General features: G+C 52.2%; 1 protein-coding gene across 1 annotated transcript in view; it reads left to right on the top strand.

The window, feature by feature from the left end:
* Positions 1 to 25488, top strand: part of LOC100481516 (ephrin type-A receptor 10) — a 38794-nt gene that overhangs the window by 10609 nt on the left and 2697 nt on the right. The window contains exons 5-15 of the mRNA XM_034645221.1: positions 4 to 139; positions 12068 to 12201; positions 14898 to 15069; positions 18982 to 19090; positions 22395 to 22459; positions 22575 to 22700; positions 23382 to 23567; positions 24036 to 24097; positions 24304 to 24507; positions 24797 to 24946; positions 25139 to 25332. Of these exons, the coding sequence (XP_034501112.1) occupies positions 4 to 139; positions 12068 to 12201; positions 14898 to 15069; positions 18982 to 19090; positions 22395 to 22459; positions 22575 to 22700; positions 23382 to 23567; positions 24036 to 24097; positions 24304 to 24507; positions 24797 to 24946; positions 25139 to 25332 (1538 nt within the window). The remainder of the gene's footprint in view (positions 1 to 3; positions 140 to 12067; positions 12202 to 14897; positions 15070 to 18981; positions 19091 to 22394; positions 22460 to 22574; positions 22701 to 23381; positions 23568 to 24035; positions 24098 to 24303; positions 24508 to 24796; positions 24947 to 25138; positions 25333 to 25488) is intronic.

The following is a 25488-nucleotide window of genomic DNA, read 5'->3' as shown; positions in this document are numbered from 1 at the left end:
GAGCGCGCCGCCACGCTGCTCCACCTGCGGCCCGGGGCGCGCTACACCGTGCGCGTGGCGGCGCTCAACGGCGTGTCGGGCCCGGCTGCCGCCGCGGGAGCCACCTACGCGCAGGTCACCGTGTCCACGGGGCCCGGGGGTAAGGCCGCCCACCCGTCCCCGGCCCGCCTCGCAGCCGCCCCGCGCCGGCCGCCCTCGCCCTCCGGGCTTAGAACGCGCGTCCCGCGTCTCTCCGGGCGGCGAGCTCCCCTCCCGCCCCCCAGCAAACATCCCTGAGCGCGGGGACCCCCGCCGACGGCCGGCCCTTCCCGGAGGCCCCGGGGGAGGGACTGAGGACGCGGGTGACTCGGTGCCGCTGGGGCCTCTCGGGGGAGCGTCTGTGGGAGCCCGCGGGCGCCCCAGCTCCCGACCAGGCGGAGAGCCCGGCACCACCCCGGCTCGCAGCCGCCCTGCCTCTCCTCTCGCAGAGGAGAGGCGGACAGCCCCGCAATCTTCTGCCCGCCCTTTTCAAACATTCATTAGAGAGCAGAATCGTCCCTCCTCCTCTCCTGCCTCGGAAAGAGGGGTTCTGTCGTGTGTCCCCCAGCCTCCAGCCCTGCCGCATCGGTCGCCCTGTTCCCTGGTCTCGGAAAAGAGCAAGGAGGCACAACAGGGTCCGACTGTAGGGACGATAGAAGGCACCGGTCAGCCCGTAGCAGTCACGTTTCTCAGTCTGGAATAGAGATAAGGAAATAAAGACCTACCGTCCTTTCGTGCTCCCCCTTCCCCATTCCCGAAGCTGGGGGCCACCTTCAAGTAATCCTTCAAGTATCCTTTGCAAGAAAGATAAGTGAGTGGTAGGGTGTCGGGGTCTTTTCCTATGTGAGATGGGATGGGTTTGTGACTCTCCTTCCCTGTCTTCTGGCAGCTGGGTTTTGGAGAGGCCTGAGACCAGGGTAACTTTTCTTTTCAAGTACCTTGGGCGTGTGTATTTGTGTAATTCTTTCACCTACTAGTGAAAATAAAACTTAACCAATATTGATCTCTTTTCATTGAGTTTGGCTGGTACCTAGTAAAACTTTTGATCTGCACACACTTTTTATTCCTGGAAAAGAACTTTTTTTTCTGTTATTGCTTGGACTAGAGTTTCTGATAGTTCCAGTATCTCTCTAAGAATCTCTCTAAGACTTAGGTTGTACATCCATTTTCTGATTCTCAAATCTTGTCACAGCCTTTATCATTTTTAGCTCTTAATCCATTTTCTCTGCCTTTTGGGAGAGATTTCCAATTTGTCTGGTTTTCTGGAATAACAGTTTTGTTCTTTTTTTTTTTTTTTTACTATCTCTACTGTGACTTAACATTTGCTATTGCATTCACATTGAAAAAAATTCAATTTGGAAAAAGAAAAAAGCGCCCATAACCTTGTTACCCAGAGCTATACAACTATTAATGTCTTGGAGTATATCCTTCCACATTTTTGCCTATCTCTATGTCCATATCTAGAACCATCTACTCTAAAATCCCTTTTGTACAGTATATATGATGTGAGATTTTTTTCTGGTATTTCCTATTAACAATCCTGTTTTGATATAGATGGATTTAAAAATCTTGTTGAGGAGATGCTGTTTCCGTTTTACTAATAAAACTGCTAAGCTTCCACTGATTGAGAGCTGCTCTGTGTTTGGCACTGGCCTTGTGCAGTATGACTTTCTACATTTATTCATTTAAATGGAATGGTAATCATCTTTCAAATAATGAAACTGAGGCCTGAGAGCACAAGCGAATTGTCCAAAGTCACCCAGCTAGTAAGTGGACACCCTGTGCTTTTAAGCCCTTTGGCCATATAATGCTTTCACTTTTTACTGAACTTTAAAAAAAAATTAGGAATGGATGTTAATTTTGTAAAATGCTTCTTAAGCATCTTTCAAGATGACCGCATGTGTTTTCTCCTCTGACCTATTGGTACGATGAATTCTATTCATGGATTTTTAGGGTGAGCTCTTTTTGCATTCCCAGATTATACCTTACTGGACAGGAGTGTATTATTCTTTTAATATTTTGCTGAATTAATTTGCTTATATTTTACTATTTTTTCAATGTACATTTACAAGAGAGATTAATGCTTTTTTTTATTGTATTCTTTGTCAAGTTTTAGCATTTGTCAAGTTTTGCTGGCTTTGGAAAAGGCATCTGGAAAAATCTCTTCTTTTTCTCTGCTCTGCAACAGTTTAAATACCATAATTATCATTCTTTAGAGGTGTGCAAAACCACTTTTGGGGGCCTGCACCTTCTTTGGGGGTAAAGTTTGATGATATTCTCCACCTTTTCCATACTTTCTGAATCCATTTTGTTCATCTGTGTTTTCATAGCAAGTATTTGGTGATCTTTTTCTTATTCAGTAGCCTAGAAATGTACATTTTAAAGCTTTCCTCAGTATCTGTAGTTCACTCTGCTTTTTCATTCGTCATGTTATATGCTTGAGATTTCTTTTCAGTTAATTATCCTTGCCAGAAGTTTATTTTACTGGTTATGATAAAGAATCAGCTCTTGAATTTGTGAATTCCAGTGTTCTGTACTTTCGTCACTTATGTTATAGTTTTACCTTTATTAAAAACATCCTCTTGCTTTCCTGAAGTCTTTTTCTACGTGAGTTCAGTGCTTAGTTTTGTTTTCATATTTTAAGCCTATGAATTTTCCTCTGAGTGTAACTTTGGTCACATCCAGTGTGTTTTTACACCTACTCTATCACATCCTTAGTATGGTCACTTTTTTGGGGAGATATTCACATGCCCTAAAATCTCACATACCTTTTAAAGTGTACAATTCTGTGCTTTTTCGTATATTCATAGTTGTGCAACCCACACTATCTAAATCCAGAACATTCTCATCACCCCCTAAAGAAACCTATTAATAGTTGCTCCCCATTCCTCCCACCCCCTCTAGCACACGGTAACTGTTAATCCACTTTCTGTCTCTGTAGAGTTGCCTATTCTGGGCATCTCATACACATAGACTTTTACAGCATGTGGACTTTTGTGTCTGCCTTTTTTTGTTGCTCAGCCTAATGTTTTCAAGGTTTGTCCATGTTGTAATGTGTATTGGTACATCATTCCCTTCTATGGCTGAGTAATAGTCCATTGTATACCGCAGTTTTCTTGATCCATTCGTCAGTTTATGGGCAATTTTTCTACTTTTTGGCTTTACGAATAATGCTGCGATGAATAGTCATGTACATGGTTTTGTAGAAACATGTTTTCAGTTCTCTTGAGTGTGTACATAAGAGTGGAATTGCTCAGTCCTATGTTGTTACAGACTGAATTGTGTCTCCCCCAAATTCATAGGTTGAAGCCCTAACCCCCAGTGTGGCTGTACTTGGAGACAGGGCCTTTAGGGAAGTAAGGTTAATGAGCTCATAAGGGTGGGGCCCTAATCCCATAAGACTGGTGACCTTCCAGAAGGGGAAGAGACACCAGCTCCCTCCTCCATCTGTGCATACACAAAAGCAAGGCCAAGGCAGGACACAGCAAGAAACCATCGGTCTGCAAGTCGGGAAGAGAATCCTTCCCAGGATACTCTGGATAGAATCTGTAAACCTCTTGATCTCGGTCTGGGGCTAGAACTGTGAAAAAGATTCATTTGTGGTGTTTATGCCTCGGGGTGGGTAGTGTTTTGTTGTGGCAGCCTGAGCTGGCTAAAACCCACAGCCCTTTATCTTTTTGGGGAACCGATGAACTTCCTGCCGGACTGCCACGCTGTCTTCCAAAGCAGCTGCACCGTTTGACGTCCCCGCCGGCAACCTGCAAGGTTCCAATCTCTCCACCTGTCACTGAAAGGGGTTTTTGTCTTTGCTGGTTACATACAGGCCATCCTAGGGGGTGTGAAGTGGGACCTCACTGTGGTTTGGATTTGCCTCTCCTTAATGACTGGTGGCCTGGAACATCTTTTCATGGGGTGGGTTTTCTTTTTGTCATTGAGTGATGAGCTCTTTCTTTTCTTTCTTTCTTTTTTTTTTTAATATATATATATATTCTGGATATTAGGCCCTTGTATTTTTCTAAGTTTTCTAAGGCCTTTCTAGTTTTCTAAGACTGCTGTAACGAAGTACCAAACGTTAGATGGCTTAAAACCAAAGCAGTGTATTGTCTCACACTTGGGGAGGCTGGAAGTCTGAAATCGAGGTGGCAGCAGAGTGGCTCTCTGCCTGCTCCGGGGCGGGGGGCGGGGGGCTTCCTTGCTTCCAGCCTCCTGTGTGCGCTGGCAAGCCCTGCTCCTTGGCGAGCAGATGCGTGTTCCAGTCACACGGCCTCTTCTCTGAGCATCTTTATATTGTCTCCACTCTGTGAGTGTCTGTCTCTGTGTCCAGATTTCCCCTTTTCAGAAGGACATCACTCATATTGGATGAGGGCCCGCTCGAGTGACCTCAGTGGAACTTGATTACCGTGGCGAAGACCCTATTTCCAAGGGAAGTCACGTTCTAGACGAGCTGGGGTGTCAACATTCTTTTGGGGGACACAATTCAACACATAACCACCCTAACCAGATGTAGGATTCACAAAATTTGTCTCCTACTCTGTGGATTACCACTTTTTTTAAAAAATTGAGATATAATTGACATATAATATTCATTTTGGGTGCGACATCACGATGTGATGCTTGTGTATATTGCACAATGGTCACCACAGGAAGTCTAGTTAACGTCCATCACCACACATAGTCAGACATTTTTTCCTTGTGATGAGAGCTTTTAGGGTCGACTGTCTTAGCAACTTGCAAAAATACAACATGGTATTTTTTGTAAAGGTTTTATGTAGGGGCACCTGAGTGGCTCAGTTAGTGAAGCGTCTGCCTCTGCTCAGTTCATGATCCCAGGGTCCTGGGATCGAGCCGCCCATGGTGGGGGGCCCAGCTCAGAGGGGAGACTGCTTCTCCCTCTCTTCCCAGCTGTGCTTTCTCTCCCTATTGCTGTCTCTCTCTAAAATAAATAAATAAAATCTTTAAAACAAAGACTTTATTTATTTGAGAGGGGGAGAGAAAGACAGCTCAAGCTGGAAGGAGAGGGAGAAGCAGGCTCCCCACTGAGCTGGGAGCCCGACCCCGGAGCCCCCCACGCCCGCTTCACTGTCAGAGCCACCCAGGCGCCCCCACAACATGGTATTGTTAATTAGAGTCGCCACGTCATACATTGCGCTCCAGGACTTACTTATTTTATAACAGGAAGTTTGTACCTTTTGCCCACCTTCCCCCGTTTTGCTCAGCCCCTAGTCATACTGCCAGCGGACACCTGTCTCTCACTGAGTAGTGGCTTTTGAAGCTCCGAGGTTTACATTTTGGTGAAATCTTGGGTTGCCTGTGCCTTTGGTTTCCTATCTAAGAAACCACTACCTGGTACAAGGTCATGAAGATTTAGACCTATGGTTTTCTTCTCGTATTGCCGTTTTGCCTGAATTTATTTTAGAGAATGCGTTTCCATTTCCGGGTGATTTGCTTTTATTTTTGTTTCTGATTTTACTGCTCCATGCTTAGAGAAAGAGGTTTGTACAACTTTTCCCTTTTAAAGTCACCGCTGAGGTTTGCTTTGTTGTGAAAGGTACGGTCAACATTCAATCACGTCACGGCTGCTTGAAAGCAATGTGTGTTATTTTCGCGCTGCGGTTTTGCTCTCGCGTTCTGTATGTATAACAAACATACTTTTCATTTCCATTGCCTTCTTCTTGTCTACTTGATGTTCCCATCCTGCGTGTGATTCTGTCAAAATTCCTTATGTTTGCAATGCCTTTTTTTTAAAAAGATTTTATTTATTTATTCGACAGAGATAGAGACAGCCAGCGAGAGAGGGAACACAAGCAGGGGGAGTGGGAGAGGAAGAAGCAGGCTCATAGCGGAGGAGCCTGATGTGGGGCTGGATCCCACAACGCCGGGATCACGCCCTGAGCCGAAGGCAGACGCTTAACCGCTGTGCCACCCAGGCGCCCCTGTGCAATGCCTTTTCTTTTAAATGCTTCGNTTGCTAACGCCCCCTTGCCCCCCCCCCCGGCCTCGCTCACCCTCCCCACTTGTACCTCCCCCCATCTTCTTTCTCTTCTCCGCCTGTTGTCCCTTCATGGCCTTCTGCTCCCGTTTTGGGGAGGCTGTGTGTTCTCTCATTTTCTTGCAGATGCCAGACAATTGCCTCACTTGTCTCTCCATCACACTAAATCCCTTGGAAGAAGCTGCTTCTCCTGGATCTTCAGAATAATTTTGCCGTTCATTTATTCTGGAAGGTTTTTTTCATGAGCCCAATTTCTTGGTGTTTTCTGTTTCCTCGTTCTTGAACAAGGAGATAGCTAGTGTCTGCCAAAACACCCAATGTGTGAATTGTCCCCTGGGTTGGTTTGTAAGGCTTTCAGCTGCAAGTAACAATAAATCTCCATCCAGTTGGTGTTTAACTAAAAAGGATTTTTAAAAAGATTTTATTTATTTATTGAGAGAGAAGGAACAGGGGGAGAGGCAGCGGGAGAGGGAGAGAATCCCAGGCAGATTCCGTGCTGAGCACGGAGCCCCACACAGGGCTTGATCTCATGACCTGAGCCAAAATCGAGAGTTAGACACTTAACTGACTGAGCCACCCAGGCGCCCCCTAAAAATGCTTTCTTAGCTTACCTAGGGGTGGAGGTAGAACATGGTTACTTCAGCAGCTCCTCAGGGTCCTCAAGGACCCAGGTTCTTTCTGTCTTTCTGCTGTGCCATCCTTATCACATTCGGCTGGCTCCCTGGGTGGCCAAGTCGGATGCAACAGCTCCAGATATCACATCCTTACCATCCAGAGCAGAAAAACACCTCTTTCTTCCTTGTAGGTACCATTTTAAGAGCAAGAAACATATCCCAGAATCCATCCTCCCCTTCGCTGATTTCTCCTTATGTTGGCCAGAACTGGCTTACAAGCCCGGCCCCCATCATTGGCACAGGAAGTGAGCACGCACCGATATCTCAGAACAATCAGAACTAATGTGAGTCACGTGGCGGGGAGACAGTACACCCTGAATCAAAAGTTGGGCTCCGCAGGCAAGGAAGGGGGACGTGGCCGTTGAACGGTTTTCCAGTCGCGCCTGCTGTGCTCTTGGTCCCGCTTGGGCGCTGGCCGAATTTCATCACTGATCTGCTGCGGGAGAGAGGTGCTTGGGCTCGGGGTCCAGCTCCGTTCTCAGGATTTCTCAGGCTTTCATCTGACGTATCTCTGTGGGCTTGAAGCTTCTCCTACCTCTATCCTGGCCATCTGATGCTTTCAGCAAATGTAGTCGCAAAAAATGACATTCCTAGGCTCTTCCTATCGTGCTATCTGTATCTGCAAGGGGCTTCTTCTCGGATGCTTCCTCACCCTTCTCCCCCTTGAACCCATGTCTTTTCTGCGAGCTACCATCTCCAAGCGGACCCCCCTCCCTCCTGGGGGATAGGGAAGAGCACTTTCCCTCCAGGGCAACAGGCAGGAGACTGATGGCTAAGCACCGTCCAGTTGACAAAGACCCTGCCTTTTTTAAGGGTCAGACAGTGGGAGGAGGGATCAAAGATCTTTCAAGTTATTTTTAGGATGGGAGGCAGGGTCACTCTGTGGGCAGCGTAGCCTGGGGGTTCACTACAATTGCACTTTTCAATCTAGTTCCACCAGTGTTCTCCTAGGTGGAGATATGCCACTGTCCTCCTCCCGCATTCTGGCAATCAGCTGTCAAGACTAGGGCATGGCGATGTTCTGGGTTTTCAACTCTTTCTGTCCCTTTATGTTTTAATTAGAGCTTGGGAGGGACTGGAGGTGGGGGCTGCTCAATGGTGACCATTTAAAACTAGAAGCCATAATCACGTGCCATCCACCCCGTCTCCACTTCTTGGCCCGTTGCCCCCTGGTATCTGCTTCCCCCAAACCCCTGAAGCCCCCAGGACCTGCCACATTGTTAAAGGCAGAGGGCGCTATGTCTTACCCTGTCTCTTCTCAGCGTGTGACACTGCCAGCCACGGGCACCTCTTGTTGGTAAGCCTGTGCGGCGTGCTTGCTCCTTGTCGGGTAGTGTGCTGAGCTCTCCATTTACATGACTTCACAGGATCCTCACAGCCAGCTAATGAGGTCATCATTCTTCCCATTCTACATGCGAGGAAAGAGGCCATGGACCAATAGCTTATAACCGGAAGAGTCAAGAAGGAAACCTTAAATGCTCTCTCCCCTGGGCTTCTGTGATCTCATTTGCTCCTGGTTTTCCCGCTCCCTCTCCGGCTCCTCATTTTTGAGCTCCTCGTCCCTTACCTGCCTCTTAAATGCTGGTTTCCTAAAAGCTTTTCTTTCTCTTTCTCCGCATCCTCTGGGGCAGCTTCATCTAGTCACCCTCCGCTGGCTCTTGGATCTCCAGCTCATTCCCAGATGCCTTTTGTGAGCCCCGAAACCACCTATCCAGCTGCCTGTCCGGTATCTTCTCTTGGAAACCCCTCTGCTCAACACACCTAAAGTGAGGCCGTGATCTTACCTCCCAGTAACTTGGTCCCTGCCTCAGATCAGGCATTGTTACCTTTTATAAATTCAGTACTGTTCAGTCAACATTATCTAGACTAGTGATTCTCAAAGTTGTCTGCACATTGGGATCACCAAGAAGATTAAAAAAAGAAAAAGATACTAATCCCTGAGTCTCTCTCTACAAAGATGATTTAATTGTTTTGGGTTGTGTGACCTGGGCATGCATCTATCTATCTATCTATCTATCTATCTATCTATCTATTTTTTGGTGCGGAAAGAAATATATAAGTTATATATAAAATTTACCAACTTAACCATTTTTAAGTGTATAGTGTGCAGTGGTGTTAACTATATGCACATCCTTGTACAACAGACCTCTGAACTCTTTCAGAACTCATGCTGTGTGCCCTTTGAACAAAAACTGCTCTTCTCCCTCTTCTCTCCCCCATTCTACCTTCTGTTTCTAAGCTGGATTACTTTAGAGGCCTCCTATAAGTGCATCATGCAGTATTTGTCTTTGGTGACTGGCTTATTTCACTTGGCATCACGTCCTCCAAGTTCATTATGTCATACCTGTGACGGGATTTCCCCCTTTTTTTTTCCTGAATGATATTCCATTTTGTGTCTATATCACATTTTCTTTTTTTCCCTCCAGTTTTATTGAGATATAATCGACACGACACTTGTGTAAGTTTAAGGTGTACAATGTGATGACTTGTTATATGTATGTATTATAGAATGATTACCACGATATGGTTAGTTAGCACATCCATCACCTCGCAGAGTTACCTTGTGTGTGTGTGTGTGTGTGTGTGTGTGTGTGTGTGATGGGAACACTTAAGATCTCCCTTCGCAATTCTCAAGTGTACAAGACAGTGCTGTTGACTAGAGTCACCTGCTGTGCGTTAGAACCCTAGAACTTGTTCATCTTCTGACTGGAAGTTTGTATCCTTTTGACCAACATCTCCCATTTCCCCAGATCCTAACCCTTGGCAACCACGATCTGTTCTCTGTTTCTATGAGTTTGGTTTTTTTAGATTCCACATATAAGTGAAATCATGCACTATTCGTCTTTGTCTTTCTTATTTCACTTAACATCATGCCTTCAAGCTTCACTCACGTTCTTGATGCTGGCAGGATTTCTTTGTTTTTTATGGCTGAATAGCATTCCTTTGTATATATATGATTTTCTTTTCTTTATTCGTCCGTCAACAGGTACTAAGTAATTTCCACATCTTGGCTATTGTGAATGATGCTGCAATGAACACGAGAGTGCAAATATCTCTTCAAGATAGTGACTTCATTTTCTTGGGATATATACTCAGCAGTGAGGGAGAAGCAGACTCCCCACTGAGCAGAGAGCCAGACGCAGGGCTCGATCCCAGGACCCTGGGATCATGACCTGAGCCGAAGGCAGACGCTTAATAGACTGAGCCACTCAGGCGCCCCTGTCTCTACCTATTTTTAAATTGGGTTGTTTGTGGGGGGGTTTTGTTGAGTTGTAGGAATTCTTTATATATTCTGGATATTAATCCCTTATCAGATAGGTGGTTAGCAAATATTTTCTCCCATTTCATAGGTTGCCTTTCATTTTGCTGATGGTTTCTTTTACTGTGAAGATGTTTTTAAGTTTGATGCAGTCCCATTTGTCTATTTTTGCTTTGTTTCCTGTGCTTTTGGTGTCATATCCAAGAAATCATTGCCAAATCAAGTGTCAGGAAGCTTTCCTCTATATTTTCTTTTCTTTTTTAAAATATATTTTTAGAATTTATTGCTTGAGAGGGGCGAGGGGCAAAAGGGTGAGGGAGGGAAAGAGAGAGAGAGAGAATCTCAAGCAGAAGCTATGGAGGGCAGAGCCTGTTGTGGGACTCGATCTCACGACCCTGAGATCAAGACCTGAGCTGAGATCGAAGAGTTGGACACAGGGGCACCTGGGTGGCTCAGTCAGTTGAGTGTCTGACTCTCAATTTCGCCTCAGGTCATGATCTCAGGCTCAGGCTCTGTGCTCAGCAGGGAGTCTGCTTGGGATTCTCTCTCTCTCCCTCCCTCCCCTCTCCCCCTCCCCCTGTGCACTCTCTCTCACTCTCCCTCTAAAATAAATAAATAAATCTTTAAAAAAAAAGAGTCAGACGTTTAAACGACTGACCGACCTAGGCACCCTCCTCTATATTTTCTTCCAGGAGTTTTATAGTTTCAGGTCTTACATTTAGGTCTGTAATTTATTTTGTGTTAGACTTTGTATGTGGTAGAAGGTAAGGGTCCAGCTTCGTTCTTTTGCACGTGGGTAATCAGTTTTCCCAGCACTGTGTGTTGAAAAGTCTGTCCTTTCCCCATTGTGTTGGCTTGGCACCCTTGTCAAAAATCATTCGAATGTATATGTGAGGGTTTATTTCTGGGCTCTCTATTCTGCTCAGTTGGTCTGTATTTTGGTCTTTATACCGGTGCCAGACTGTTCTGACCATGTGGCTTTGTAATGTTTTTGAAGTCAAAAGGTGTGAGGCCTCTATCCTTGTTTTTCTTTTTCAAAATCATATAGCTGTTCATGGTCCTTTGATTTTCCATATGAATTTTAGGATTTCTTTTCTATTTCTGTAAAAAACATCTTTGGGATTTTGATGGGAATTGAGTTGAATTTGTAGGTCACTTTGGATAGTGTGGACATTGTAACAATATTAAGTGTTCCACTCCGTAAACATGATGTCTTTCCATTTATTCGTGTCGTTTTTAATTTCTTTCAACAGTGTTTTCTCGTTTTTCATTAACTTTATTGCTAAGTATTTTGTTCTTTTTGGTGAAATTGTAAATGGGACTGTTTTCTTCATTTCCTGTTCGGATTGTCCATTGTTAGTGTGTGGAAACGCGACTGATTTTTGCATGTTGACTTTGTATCCTGCAACCTTGCTGTCTTCATTTACTAGTTCTAATGCTGTTTTTGTGGAATTTATAGGATTTTCTACATTTAAGATTATGTCACCTGTGGCCTGAAATGATTTTACTTCTTTCTTTCCAATCTCAGTGCCTTGTATTTCTTTCTCTCGCCCAAGCTCTCTGGCTAGGACTTCGGTACTATGTTAGATAGAAGGGGCAAGCGTGGACATCCTTGCTTTGGTCCTGATCTTCAAGGGAAGGCTTTCAGTTTTCCACCTTTGAGCATGTTTGGTGTGGCTTTTCATATATGGTCTTTATTATGATGAGGTAGTTTCCTGCGGTCCCTAGTGCGTCCAGTGTATTGCCTCTTGACCAGACCGTTAGAGTAGCTAAATAGGTTGTTTTCCTGCCTCCTACGCTCTTTAATGTTTCCAAACCACAGAAAGTGTAGGAAGAACCTGGGGAATTAGAACCAGCCACCGCTAGGGCAGCCAGAGTGCAGGGCAAGCAGCAGGTGGTTGGCCCTTCCCCCGCAGAGACCGGGGAAGCTGAGAGCTGTGGAGTGAGAGCGGCATCCCTTCCCTCTGGTCCCGGAACTCCACCTCAGGCCCCGCCCCTCAGGAGGCTCTGCCCCGCCCCGCCCACCTGGCCCCGCCCCCACTCCCTGCATGGCCCGCCCTCCAGCCCCCACGCCGGCCCTGCCCCACGATGGGATCCGCTGGAGAACCCCGCGTTATTTACTTTCAGCGCCCTGGGAGGAGGATGAGATCCGCAGGGACCGAGTGGAGCCCCAGAGTGTGTCCCTGTCGTGGCGGGAGCCCATGCCCGTCGGAGCTCCGGGGGCTAACGGCACCGAGTATGAGATCCGATACTACGAGAAGGTGAGGCGGGGGTCGGCAGGACCTCGGGTTGCGCTGGGGAGCTGTGGTCTGTCTCCACGCAGCTGCTTCCTTTTCTACCTTCTCGCGGCGAAAGCCCTCCTTACTTTCTTATGAGCATATCCACCGGCCTCCTAAGGCCTGAGTTTCTTGCTGTCCCACCACTCCATGCATGGACCCCACCGTTTGTCCTCTGTCCCCCGCCCTTGGCTCCTCACCAGTCATCAGCTCCCTTGTCACCATTTCTGCCTGGTGTTTACAGTTGACTAAGAGCGTTCCCTGAGGGCTGGCTGATCCAGATCTTGCCTGGCTAGATCCCATACATACGATCTGCAACCCTTTTTAAGAAAAAGAATGCAGAAATGAGATAGACCGGTGATGGGTAGTAAGGAGGGCATGTATTACATGGTGCACTGGGTGTTATATGCAAGTAATGAATCATCGAACTTTACATCGGAAACCGGGGATGTCCTGTATGGTGACTAACATAATATAATAAAAAATCATTAAAAAAAAAAAGAAATACCATATTGTTTCAAAATTTACAAAAATGTCTGACCCAGGTCAGGTGGTCCCCTGGAACTTGGCCATGTGCTGGTGAATGTTTAACATCCTGCTCTCCATACAGCCGGTGAATTATTATGAATGAATTATTATTGCAGCTTTACTCATAGACAGGATGTGTAATACATCATTGACAAATGAGGAGAAAAGATACACAGTGCTCCTTATTGTAAACGCCATCTAGCCGATTGATCCTTATAGGATGCTTTTGCCAATTTTTGCTGACTTCTTGTATCTGTCGTCAATCTATGGTTGCAGCTCAACCTCGACTTGACAGATGGAGATATATCCCAACCCACTATCTCTTTTCCCCATAAATTCATCATCTTTAAATATGATGCCTAATCTACTGTTAAAGTGTTTCTCACCTTGGTGCAAATTTTATTCATTCAAGTGAAACCTTGCTTTCATCTTCAGCACATAATGTGTCAGAACTTCACTCACCCCTTAGTGACTCGAGGGACTTCTTGGCTGAATCAGATACTAGTTTTCGAACACTGCAAGTCTCCTGAGAGCTGTGAGTCAGGGGAATAGGGAGTGAACACCAAGGAGGAGGGACTCCTGAGTCACTGCTGGGCGATCTAGGGGATGGGGTGCCACCCACAGAGGATAAGCGACGTTCAGGGGGTCCCTGGTACATCCAGGTAGGCTTGGGGGTCTGCAGCTCAAGGGAGAGGCCTGTTCTGGAAAAAGAGAGGTGGGGCCTTTCAGCATAGGGCTGGGAAGCTGAATGAAGCCAGGGGCCGGAAGAGAAGGCCAAGAAGGACAGTGACCGTGAGAAGAGCGGCTGAGACAGAGCTCTGAGGAGCTCTGAGGTTTAGGCGACAGCAGAGGAGGACACTGGGAAGGAGCTGGGCATGTCGTCACTGCTCACGGAGGGCTCACTGACGTCAGGGGATCAGGGCATAGTAGACAGAGTCCCGAAGAAGTGGAGCTGGGTGGGTGCCCCAGGCCCTAAGGGGTATGAATTTGCAGGGAACCGAAACCCTTGAAAGGAGGAGTCTGTACAAAACGGGCTCCATTCGTAAGGTTTCAGGGGCATCAGGGAACCCAGGGGCCACGAGTCCTGGAGGCATGGTGCTCCTCGCCATCCTTCTCTGTGCACACCAGTCCCGCGCCCTCTGAGCAAGGGCTTCCTCAGGGCACCTGATGGCTGGCCAGGTTGGCAGCCTTGCCTCTTTGCCCCGCCCTGCCCCTACCCTGCAGGTCTCAGAGGTTCCACCCAGCAGCCACTGTCCTCAGGGTCTTTCCCTGCGTATCAGATACCTGGAAGGGAGATTCTGATTGGCCAGTTCAGGTCAGAGTCTGCTCCCTTCCTGAATACTGTGACCGAAGACCTGGGCCGCATGATAATGAGGGGCTGTGGGCATGACAGGGGCTCTAATAAGGTGGAGGGGGTGGGCAGAGACAAACGATGGCCGGCCGCATCCCCAGGATACACTATTAACAGACGTGCTGGGGGCAGTATGATAAAGAGAAGAAGTGCGGGCCCCAAAGGAATCAAGGTGGTGTCGTTCTGACCCTTCCTTGATGTGACTGTCACCTGTGAAAGAGGAGAGAAGTGCTTGCAAGCACTGTAGGCAGCCAGGCCTCTGAAGAGTCCAGCATAGCACCTCACTCCATGACAGCTGCCCCTGTCCCCACCATCCAGTGGGGGCCTCGGGCGAGTCTCTCCACCCCTCTGTGCCCGATTCCTTGGCTGTGAATTCGTGCCTTGCAGGACATTGTGAAAACCAGATGACAAAGAGAAGGAAAAGCTTTGAGAGCCGACAGGGACCGGGCGGGTGTCAGGGCTCTCTCTCATTCCTCTGAGGAATCCCCAGCTCACCCTCTGAACCGCCGCGCCCTGATGTCCGTCCCTAAGAAGGGGGATCTAGCGTCTTCTCTAACGTTTCTCTTACTGTTCTCAGCCACAAGTACCACTGAGTGTAGGTGGGAACTTGGGTGCAGAGAGGGGTTGGAGAGCCTGTGGAAGAAGCCTGGAGCCCTCCCTAGACTGTCGGAGTCAGGTTCTCCCACCTGGTCCATGCTCGCCTCAGGACACTTCTCCACCCCCCTACTCCTTGCCCCTGTCATTCTCCAAGGAGCGCGGGTCTGGCCCTGGCTCGGGGCCTCACTTCTTGGTCCTTCCTCAGGGTCAGAGTGAGGAGACTTACTCCACGGTGAAGACAGGGGCACCTGCGGTCACTGTCACCAACCTGAAGCCGGCTACCCGCTACGTCTTTCAGATCCGGGCGGCTTCCCCAGGACCCTCCTGGGAGACCCAGAGCTTCAATCCCTCCATTGAAGTTCAGACCCCAGGGGAGGGTAAGTGATGCGTGTGTATGTTTGTGTGTGGGGGGGATGCTAGGGTGGGGAGACCAACTGGGAAGGGGGTGTTATCCGTGCAATTAAGGGAGCCTGCAGAACAGTTTAATTACAACCTAAATAATTCATGAATTTGGAATCCACCGATGAGGGCCTATTCAGTGACATGAATTAAATGGGGGGCCTTGTCCTGGGAGAGCTCACAGGGGAGGGGCTCATGAACAGCTATAAGCCACATCTCAGCTGGGGTCTCCCAGCCTCCCAGGACCTCCTGTGTCTTGTAGAAACATCCTGTGTTCTCTCTAAGATTCTTGCTATTTTTTTCTTGGGAGGAGTTTTAATCTCATGGTCACTTCTTGCTCCGGCGGCTAAATTCTTTCCCATTCTGCTTCTTTCTCTCTGCCGTGATACAGACTCAAACGTGGGATGCCATCCCTTTCCCCACTCGGTCTTAGAATGAGAAGCACACTTCACTGAAGGCTGGGGACACAAAAGGGCCTCACTGCAGCAATACACTAAACAAAACATAGCGAGAGTTGTGCACGTTCAGTGGGGGGACTGTATGGTCTGTGAATCATTTCTCCAATATAGCTGTTATCAAGACAAAACAGCAGAACAAAACTAAAGCTCAACGCCAGATCCCTTGATTCTAAACCGGCTCGGGCTTCTCCCCCGCGGTATTATGCTACCCGCTTCCTCCCTTCACCTCCCTCCCCTGGTCCCTCTTCTCCGCACCCACCCCCAAATTCCCTTTCATGATGAGAGATGAGGAGCTTAGCTGTGGCTTTGGTGGTTTTGCCTGCTGCTAACCCCGCCCTCAGGGTCTCACCTCCGTCTACCCCGAGCAGTTCACGGAAGTATTTTCCTGGACAAAGGCAATTCCCCCCAAGAGGCATTCTGACACCAGCTGTCAAGATAATAATTCTTTCCAACCTGCTACATGAGTCTAATCCAAGATAGGAAGAGCTCTGAGCCCAAAGGGAGGTGGAGATAAAATGTTGAGGGAGTTTGGGTTCTGGGAAGAGAGAAAGCACTTCTTGCTCGAACGCCTGTCTGTGCCAGACCTCGGCCAGGTACTGGCAGGAGGAGATTAGAGCTCTGTCTTGAAAGCTGGGGAGCATGTGAATGTGTGGAGATGGGAAGGGAAGGCTTTTGGGCTGGACGAGTCCATCCGCACAAAGGCTTACAGGTTTGGCTGGAGTGAGTGTGGTGGGGGAGGAGCTGGGGGCTGTTAGCTGAAATGGGCCGATGATTTCCATTCATTTGGTGCTTCTCGGTGAGTAGACCCTGCTCGGACCCCCGGCCTCCTTTGCTGTGGCCCAGGCTCTGGGAGAATAGGTCTCCCAGTCTGCGGAGCACTTCTTCCAGTGAGCTGTGACCTTAACTCGGGAGCACGATGAAGGACGCCCCTTCAGCCCCGTATCAGCTACCCACTGCTGTGTAACAAACTACCCCAACGCGAGTAGCTGCAAACAGCCAGCGTTTGTTCTCTCATGGTTTTTGTGGGTCAGGCATCTGGGTGCAGCTTAACTCGGTGCTGCGGGCTCGGGGTCCCTCATGGCTGCGGTCATCTCAAGGCTCGGGTTCTCGCTGGCTCTTTGTGGAACATGCAGTTCTCCGCCCCTTGGGCTTCTCCCTAGAGCTTCTCATCACACAGCAACTTGATTCTTGCAGGGACTGCGAGTGAGATAGAGAGAGAGTGCCGAAGACAAGCCACGGTCCCTTGTCACCTCATCTTGGAGGTGACATCCCATCCCTTTGGCTGTATTCCCTTCATTAGAAACAAGCCACTAGGGGGCGCCTGGGTGGCATAGCGGTTAAGCGTCTGCCTTCAGCTCAGGGCGTGATCCCGGCGTTATGGGATCGAGCCCCCCGTCAGGCTCCTCTGCTATGAGCCTGCTTCTTCCTCTCCCACTCCCCCTGCTTGTGTTCCCTCTCTCGCTGGCTGTCTCTATCTCTGTCAAATAAATAAATAAAATCTTTAAAAAAAAATGAAACAAGTCACTATGTCAAACCCACTCTCAAGGGGACTGAATACCAGGAGGTGAGGAATCCAGGGGGCACATCTCGGAGGCCACCTGCCACAACCGTCCTGTCTCTATTTCTATGTCCACACGGACACCTCATTTCAGACAGTTCTTGGCAACTCCACCCACCTCTGCCCCAGCCAGACCCTGGATCCTGTCCCCACCTCTGGAACCATGGGCTCTAAAATCCCCTCATTGACCTTGGCCTTCTTGGCCTCTAACTCTCCCTTCCTCCTCTATCCCTTGTCACTTGACTGTGACATTCTCCTAACAGCCCTGGGGATCCTACCTCCTCTCACAGGCTGTGAGCCCCTCCTGGGCCCATAGCACCTCAGCTGGGAGAAATGCTCCCAGCCGTGTTGGCCCTCACTCCCTGGACACTGCGCTGCGCCCGCCCTGCTTGTCCCAGGGCCTGGAGCCCGAGGCTGGCCTGAATCATGTGTCCCACGCCTCATCTAATCTCAACTGAGTCTCCAGGGCTGTGCAGCATCTCCCCCATTCTTTTTTTTTTTTTAAGATTTTATTTATTTGGCAGAGATAGAGACAGCCAGCGAGAGAGGGAACACAAGCAGGGGGAGTGGGAGAGGAAGAAGCAGGCTTCCAGCAGAGGAGCCTGATGTGGGTCTTGATCCCATAACACGGGGATCACGCCCTGAGCCGAAGGCAGCCGCTTAATGACTGAGCCACCCAGGCGCCCCATTCTTGATAGTTTTCCCAAACATCTTCCCCTCTCCCAGGCACCTCCTGTCCATCCCTGCTTCCGACCCAGCAGGTACCTTTGTCCCTTTCCCCTGAGGCAGGAACTCCGTCCATTGCTCTCTGGCTCCCTGTCACCCTCAGGATGAAGTCCCTGCTCCTTGGCCTGGCATGCCAGGCCCTTTAGGTGCTGTCTCCTCCCCCCCACCCCCGTTCCCTTTTTCCTCCCACCGTCCAGCTTCACATCCGGCCCCTCTTGGCCCCCACAAGGTCTGTTTCCCCAGCCCCACCAGATGGCTTGCCATTTTCCAGACCCAGCCTGTGCGCCCAAGCACCACCAAAATCTTTCCGATCTCCCAGGCCCGGTGCAGATGCCGTCGCTCTCCTGAGAAGCCTTCCTCACTGGCTTTAGGAAGGAATGAGCGTTTCTCTGCTCAGTTCTCTGTTTCTGTTTTATCATTCTACACTTGGGAATTTGGTTTCTGTCTCTGCGGCTGGTCAGTACACTCCTCCGGGGCAGGGATTCTGGCTCATTCATCACTGTCTTCTAAGTGCTGGTGCCAGCCGGTCACGAATGTTGGATGGAGGGATGGATGGAGGGATGGAGGGATGGCTAGATGGGGTTGGGAGCCTGGGGTCCTCTAGACCCCTCTCTTGGGGAAATCGTTCACAGTAGAGACTTTTGGAATCAGGTTCAAATCTTAGGTTCACCATTTATGAGTCATGGGACCATGGGCAAATTGCACAACTTTTCTCAATGTCAGCCTCCTCGGCTATGAGGTGGAGACACCACCACCTTACTGGCTGGTTGTGACAGTGACACAGGGTCATTTAGTGAAGGCACGTGGTACAGGATCTTGAATGGAGTAAGTGTGCATGAAATGTTACTTTCCTGTAATTGCCGGCGGACGGTCTGGATGGGGCCGGGGAGCTCAGGAGAGAGGCCATTCCCCCTGCAGAGCTATGTTAAGTCAGGGCCCATCCGAAAGGCGGAAAGGGAGGCCCAGGCCTGCCTGTCTGGACCCCGGGGGCCTCTCTCGCAGAGCTCAACTACAGTGGCAGGGGAGAGGAGGGGAAGTTCTGGGCGCCACTGTGGTCCCTCTGCTGTGGGGGCGGGGCAGGAGTCTCCACTGGGGCTTCCCCAGGCGCCTGACCCTCTGCCTGCCTCAACCTCCTGGTTTACCCCCAGCTGCCTCAGGGTCCAGGGACCACAACCCTGTGGTCGTCGTCACCGTGGTGACCGTCTCAGCCCTCCTCGTCCTGGGCTCTGTGATGAGCGTGCTGGCCATGTGGAGGAGGTAGGTGGCTGGTCCCAGCCTGGCTGACTCCTGGTGGGTCGCATCCCTGTGCACACTCACGTGTGCTCACAGCCCCTCTCTCTGTACCTGCACGGGCACACATGAGGATTTGCACAGGCAAGCACAGTGCTGTCTGCGTAGACCCCCCCCCCGCTTGCTGCTCCTGCAGCAGCCAGCCCTGCCGCGCTTGCTCTGCCGCTCCGGGATGAAGGGGATTTAGCTCCTTAACTCATTAAATGTCAGAAGGCATCACTGAGGATGGAATCAAGCTCCGGCTGCTCCAGTGTGATTAGGATTCTCCCGAGGCGCTCCGAGGCCCCCAGCCCCTGCCTGCAAGGGATCTTGAGGCCCTTGAACACAGGCAAAGGGAAGAAAGGCAGAATTGTGTGTGGGAAGGGGGAGGACAGGGAGGGGAACTCATTCACCAGAACTCCCCTCCCCTTCTCCCAGCAGGAGGAAGCTTGCGGGAGAGTGGGCAGAGAAAGGGGATGGGAGGAGGGGGAAGGGTGTGGAGCTTGAGTTTGGTTCAGAGAAGATCCCAGTCCTTTTGCACGCAGCAGAAACCTCCCACCATGTGTTTTCGCCTTCTCCCCAGGGCCGCCCTCTGCTGCACGCGGAGGTACCGGGCTGGGGCTGAGGTCAGCAGACTTGAGGGGTGGAAAGTCTGCATGTGATGGGCTGGGGCAGGGGGAGCAGAGGACAGTGATGGCTGCTGGGGGGGTGCATCCCAGCACATCTCCGCATCCTCGAACTGCCTGTCGGTGGTGGACCATGAGCATTCGCACGGCACTGTTTGCTTGGCCTTGAATGAAACCCTGAAAGTGATTGAGGACAGGAGAGCCTTGACCTGGGGTTCTGGGAGCCCCTCTGCCTGAGACAGGACAGTCAGGGAGGCAGGACAGGAGTAGTGAGCTCCTTTCTGGGGCTTAGACACCCATGTTGGTCCTGTTGGGAAAGCAGAAATGGACAGGAGCTGAGAGCCTCTTGTCCTGGCTGGGGCTCAGGGAGGCAGGCAGAGGAACCGGGAGAGGGGTACGAGGAGCGCCCCTCTGGGCAGGGGCTGTGCAGGACAGGAGTAGCTAGCCAGGAGCACCTCGGAGACAGATGCGCTAGGGCAGGCAGAGTAAGTGGGGAGTCGGTCTCAAAACCTGCTCAAAACCCAATGGCACGGAAACGGGGAGAATCTGCCGGTCAGGTGCCGATGGCATGTCCAGCCAGCCTCACAGGCTGGCCTCTCTCTGCGCCTCTGCAGTACTACTGACCTCTGCCGGGTCTCCTCCCCTCCGCTTCCCCTCCCCACCCCATCCTGGCTCATCCCACTTCTCACCAGAGGGTGTTGTCCTGTGGAAGCTTCTCGGTTTCTGTGCCACTCCTCCATCCACTCGGCCTTGTCCCCTTCCTCTCCACCCACCTTTCCTGGATGTTCCCCTCATCCATGGAAGTCCTGTCGCCACTCTGGCTGACCTCAGGGGCCCTTGGATAACCTGTCGCACCCCTTGGCTCCTCGGTTCTTTGACTTCCTCATTCCCAAGGACCTTCTCTTCCGTTCCACCTCTGCCTCCCTCTCCCATATCCTGCCATGCACCTGGCCGTCACCGCAGACACTCTGTCCAGCTCTTCCACTTATGCCCTGCAGAAGCCCTGTCCTTACAGCTTGCCCCCTCGGCCACATCTGTTGCACCTGCTCTTCACGGCATCATTGCCCCCCCTATGGGTCCTCATCCCCAAGTCTGCACACCTGCCTGTCTCTGCACCCATCCTCTCCCTCCCTCTGCTCTAGATGAGGTGCCTTCCTCCTAGTCCTTCCTGCTGTGTTCCGAACCCCGCCCCTTCTCACCATCTCAGGAACCCTACTAGTTCTAATGTCTCCCTCGGCCCCAGGTAACAGCTGACCTTTAGTGAGTGCGTAGTAAGCTCTGTGCAACCGCGCTGTATCGGGAGGGGCTGTCTTTATCCCGATTTTATTAAAGAGAAATCCGAGCCCACCCAGTCCTGCAGCTATGAAACACAGGAGCGGGGAAGCCAGTCCCTGCGTGAGGTTCCAGAGCCCGTGTTGCTCACCACCATCGTGACCACTTCCCCCCCTTTCCCATCCGTGGGGGAACGTCCCCCTCACTGATTCCATGCCATCCCTCTCCCCTGCCCCACTCTTTCTTTCCTGCGTTCCTGTGATACGGCCACCCCGATTTCCCTTCTGTTTCCCTTTGACTTGTCTGGCGGTTCTTTCATGACCTCCTCCCTGGCCTCTTTCTCCTCTACCCAGTCTCTAAATGTCGGGGTCCTCAGACTTGTCCACAGCCCCACTTCCCAGGCTCTGGCCCCTTCCCCGGACCGTGCTCACAGCTCCCGCACTTGTATTTCCAGCGCAGACCTCTCCTCCACCCCCCACCCCCATTCATTTCTAACTCCCCACTCTGCGCCCCTCCCTGCTCACCCCGTGGGCTCTGCAGACTTCCACCAGCTCAGCGCCAGCTTTTCCTCTCCCCGGGCTGCTAAATGACATCGCCATCAAAGGCTGGGCAATGCAGAACCCTGGAAGTCGTTCCTGCCTTCTCCCTGCTCCTTTCTGCCCTAGCAGTCTCAGAGCCCTGTGGCCCCATCACCTAAATGTCCCTTGAGTCCTCTCGTTTTTCTCCAGGTCCGTGCTCCCCCTGTAGCCCCAGCGGCCACGGAGCCACCGTGCGCTCCCGCAGGGGCAACAACCGGGTTGAGTCCTGACGCTCACCTGCTCAGCAGCCCCGGGGCTCTCCTCTGGGCCATCAGGGCCCTTCCTCGGGCCCCTAATGCCAGTCAGGGGCTCTGTTGGTGGTGACGCAGTCCTTCGGCCCAGGGCCACCTCTGCCTCAGGAAACGACCCTTGCTGGCCTGGGACGGCTCAGGCCCATCTGCTATGTGTGCCCTTCTCCTCTGCTTGGACCTGTGAGCGGGCTTGCAATGCACACTCCGTGCTTGTTTTCCTGGCCAGACGGAGGCTGCCCCTGACAGCAGAGGCTGCCTGATTTGCTCACCTGTAAGGCAGGCCGGCAGCTTGGGTTCGAAGTCAGGGGTATGGATCTGGGTGCCTCTGGAGCTGCAAGAATGTGCATTGTGGCTCAGAGTGAAAATAATTAGGAATGTGGGTGGGGATGAGGGGTTGGGGCTAGGGTTATGTGTCAGCTGTGGGGAGGGGCTTTCAAAGCAGCACAAGAAGGTCCCTCCCCTAGGGCACAGGTCTTAATGGTTTTGAAGGGATAAGGTGCCGGGTCTGGTGGGAGGGGAAGGGCCATGCCTGCCTAGCTCAAAGAACGTCTCCACACCTCCCCAGGCCCTGCCCCTATGGCAAAGGAGGTCAGGACGCCCACGACGAGGAGGAGGAACTGTATTTCCACTGTGAGTTGTCGCTGGGCCCCTCCTTAGCCCTCTTCCACGCTGCCCTTCATAACTCCCCCAGCCCGGCCCCGGAACCCCTTCCTCCGGCCCATCTCTGTCTCTCCCTGCATTCCAGTCAAAGTCCCGACACGCCGCACATTCTTAGACCCCCAGAGCTGCGGGGACCCGCTGCAGGCTGTTCATCTGTTTGCCAAGGAGCTGGATGCGAAAACCGTCACACTGGAGAAAAGCCTTGGAGCAGGCAAGCTGGGCACGCAGGAAGCCTTGTCCGTCCCAAGAGCCCCCTACTTCCCCCACCCACCTCTGCCCCCCAGGCCTTCCCCCATTTCTGGAAGCCCTGCCTTCACCCCAGTCCCGGCCTGCCTGGGAGGCCCCAGCTTCACACCAAACGGGACCTCTACCCACCAGGTCCCAGGGAGGGGGATGGCAGAGGGGTCTGTGGTCCTGCCTTAGTACCCTCTCCCCGTCCCCATGGTCACTGAGACCGCCCCACGCTAGCCCTTTGCTGGCTGGCCTCTGCAGACTGCCCCTGGCGGCAGTGTCGTCCCAGGCCTTCATGGGGGGTGGGGGGTGGGGGGTGGGGAGGAGCATTCATAAACTTGGGGACCAGACACACCAGAGTTCTAGTCCTGCCTCTACCGCTGAGCAGCTGTGTGCCCAAGGGCAGGTGCCTCTTTTGCTCTGAACTCGTTCCTTGTCTGTAAAATGGGCACGATCGCTGCCTCATGGGGAGCGAGGTGGGGACTGCGAAGGCCACGTCACCCTGCGGGTTCTCAGTTTGCTGTGATTTGAACTCGGGAGCCCTGAGCCCTAGGCCAGGAACAGCCTGTGATCCAGAAGCTGCTTTCTCCGCGGCTCACCCTGCCTGGGTTGGCCAGGGGGTGACCTCCAGGGGACTGTCTGAGGTGCCCTCTCCTCACAGGGCGGTTCGGGGAGCTGTCCTTCGGCTGCCTGCAGCTCCCGGGCCGCCAGGAGCTCCCCGTGGCCGTGCACACACTGAGGGATGGCTGTTCCGACTCTCAGAGGCTCAGCTTCCTGGCTGAGGCCCTCACGCTGGGCCAGTTCGACCACAGCCACGTCGTGAGGCTAGAAGGTGTCGTCACCCGAGGTAGGGCTGCGTGCTTCGCAAGTATGGGGGTGGAAACAGGGTGGGAGGTGGGGAGCTCTTAGGCCTCCAGCTCCTTCCTCCAGCCGTGGGAGGGAGCCCCTAAGCTGCCCAGTATGGGGAGAAGGCCTCAGCTTTTCTTTCACTGACTCAGGGAGGCCCTTCCGACCTTGAATGACCTTTTTGACCCGTAGTGACACTGTCAGGGGTGGATCGCTGGGACCTTGGGTGATCTTTCTCAGCAGACTTATTGCAGCTCCTAGACCTTGGCCTTTGTCCTCCTCCAGATGCCCCCTCTTTTGTTCTTTGGCATGGAGGGTCCTGGGCCAAGCAGGAGGGTGGCTGGGCTGGGGAAACTTGGTACTGGCCCTCCTGGCCCAGGCTGGGGTCCGGGGGCCGGGGGGGGGAGCATGTGTTCATGCAGAGGGGAGCAAGCAACTTAGCGTGTGTGTCCCCCATCCCCGGGCACAGGAAGCACCTTGATGATTGTCACTGAGTACATGAGCCACGGGGCCCTGGACGGCTTCCTGCGGGTGAGTGGCCTGCGTCCCAGGGGTACCGCTGACCATGTTAGTCTTTGCCTCACTTTTCTCTTTGGTGGGACTTGCACTTGCCATCATTCCCTAAAAAGGAGCCCACTGGCCAGGCCCACCTGGTGGGTGCCGGGGCAAACCCAGAGAGGGCCAGGTGACTTCCCTGGGGTCCCACAGCCCCAGGGAACTGCATGTTCTTCCCACAGCGGCATGAAGGCCAGCTGGCGGCCGGGCAGCTGTTGGGGCTGCTGCCCGGGCTGGCGTCAGCCATGAAGTATCTATCGGAAATGGGCTACGTTCACCGGGGCCTGGCGGCCCGCCGCGTGCTGGTCAGCAGTGGCCCTATCTGCAAGATCTCTGGCTTTGGGCGGGGCCCCAGGGACCGAGCAGAGGCTGTCTACACCACCATGGTGAGGATTCCCTTCTCCCAGGCACACGGGCCCATCAGACCGCACCAGGGTCCCCATCCCCCACTTTCGCTCACTTCCCTGCTGTGTCAGGGCCACACTCCCTACAGCCCTGCCCCTCCCCCCACTTGGCCCCAAATAAATGCCGGTGTGGGCATCATTATGTGCCTTCCCCAGGCGTGCAGCTGGGAGGATGGCAGGTGGGGCTGGATCTGGGGCTCTGCGGGGTGGGGAACCCCGGGGGTACTTGGACCAGTCCCTTCCTGCCCCTGACCTGCTTGCCTGCCCGCAGAGCGGCCGCAGCCCAGCACTGTGGGCCGCGCCTGAGACGCTTCAGTTCGGACACTTCAGCTCTGCCAGTGACGTGTGGAGCTTTGGTGTCGTCATGTGGGAGGTGATGGCCTTTGGGGAGCGGCCCTACTGGGACATGTCTGGCCAAGACGTGAGTGACCCCAAGCCCCAACTCCCTGACCTCTGCCCATTGACCCTTGACCTCTTAGCCCTAGGCCCCTCTTCACTGTCTACTTGCTTCCGGTCCTGCCTGGCCACTGCCTGAGTCTTCCTTGGGATGGGATGTGTGCATGTATTGGAGCGACTTAAAGCTTCCTGTCTGCCCCTCACCTCCATGGCCCAGGTAATCAAGGCAGTGGAGGATGGCTTCCGGCTGCCACCCCCCAGGAACTGCCCCTTCCCCCTACACCGGCTGATGCTTGACTGCTGGCAGAAGGACCCAAGTGAGCGGCCCAGGTTCTCCCAGATCCACAGCATCCTGAGCAAGATGGTGCAGGATCCAGAACCCCCAAAGTGTGCCACGACCACCTCTCCCAGGTACAACTGACGCCTCATTTGTCCCAGGTACACTCCCATCTATCCCCAACCACCAGATACAGCTGAACTCTCACCTCACCGAGTGGCCTCCCCACATGGCCGAGCCCCACCTGTCCCACCCCACCTGTCCCACCCCACCTGTCCACCCCACCTGTC

Source organism: Ailuropoda melanoleuca, chromosome 2 (assembly GCF_002007445.2).
Source record: "Ailuropoda melanoleuca isolate Jingjing chromosome 2, ASM200744v2, whole genome shotgun sequence".
Taxonomy (NCBI): Eukaryota; Metazoa; Chordata; class Mammalia; order Carnivora; family Ursidae; genus Ailuropoda; species Ailuropoda melanoleuca.
The sequence above is the reverse complement of the archived record's forward strand: the minus strand, read 5'-3'. Positions and strand labels throughout refer to the sequence as shown.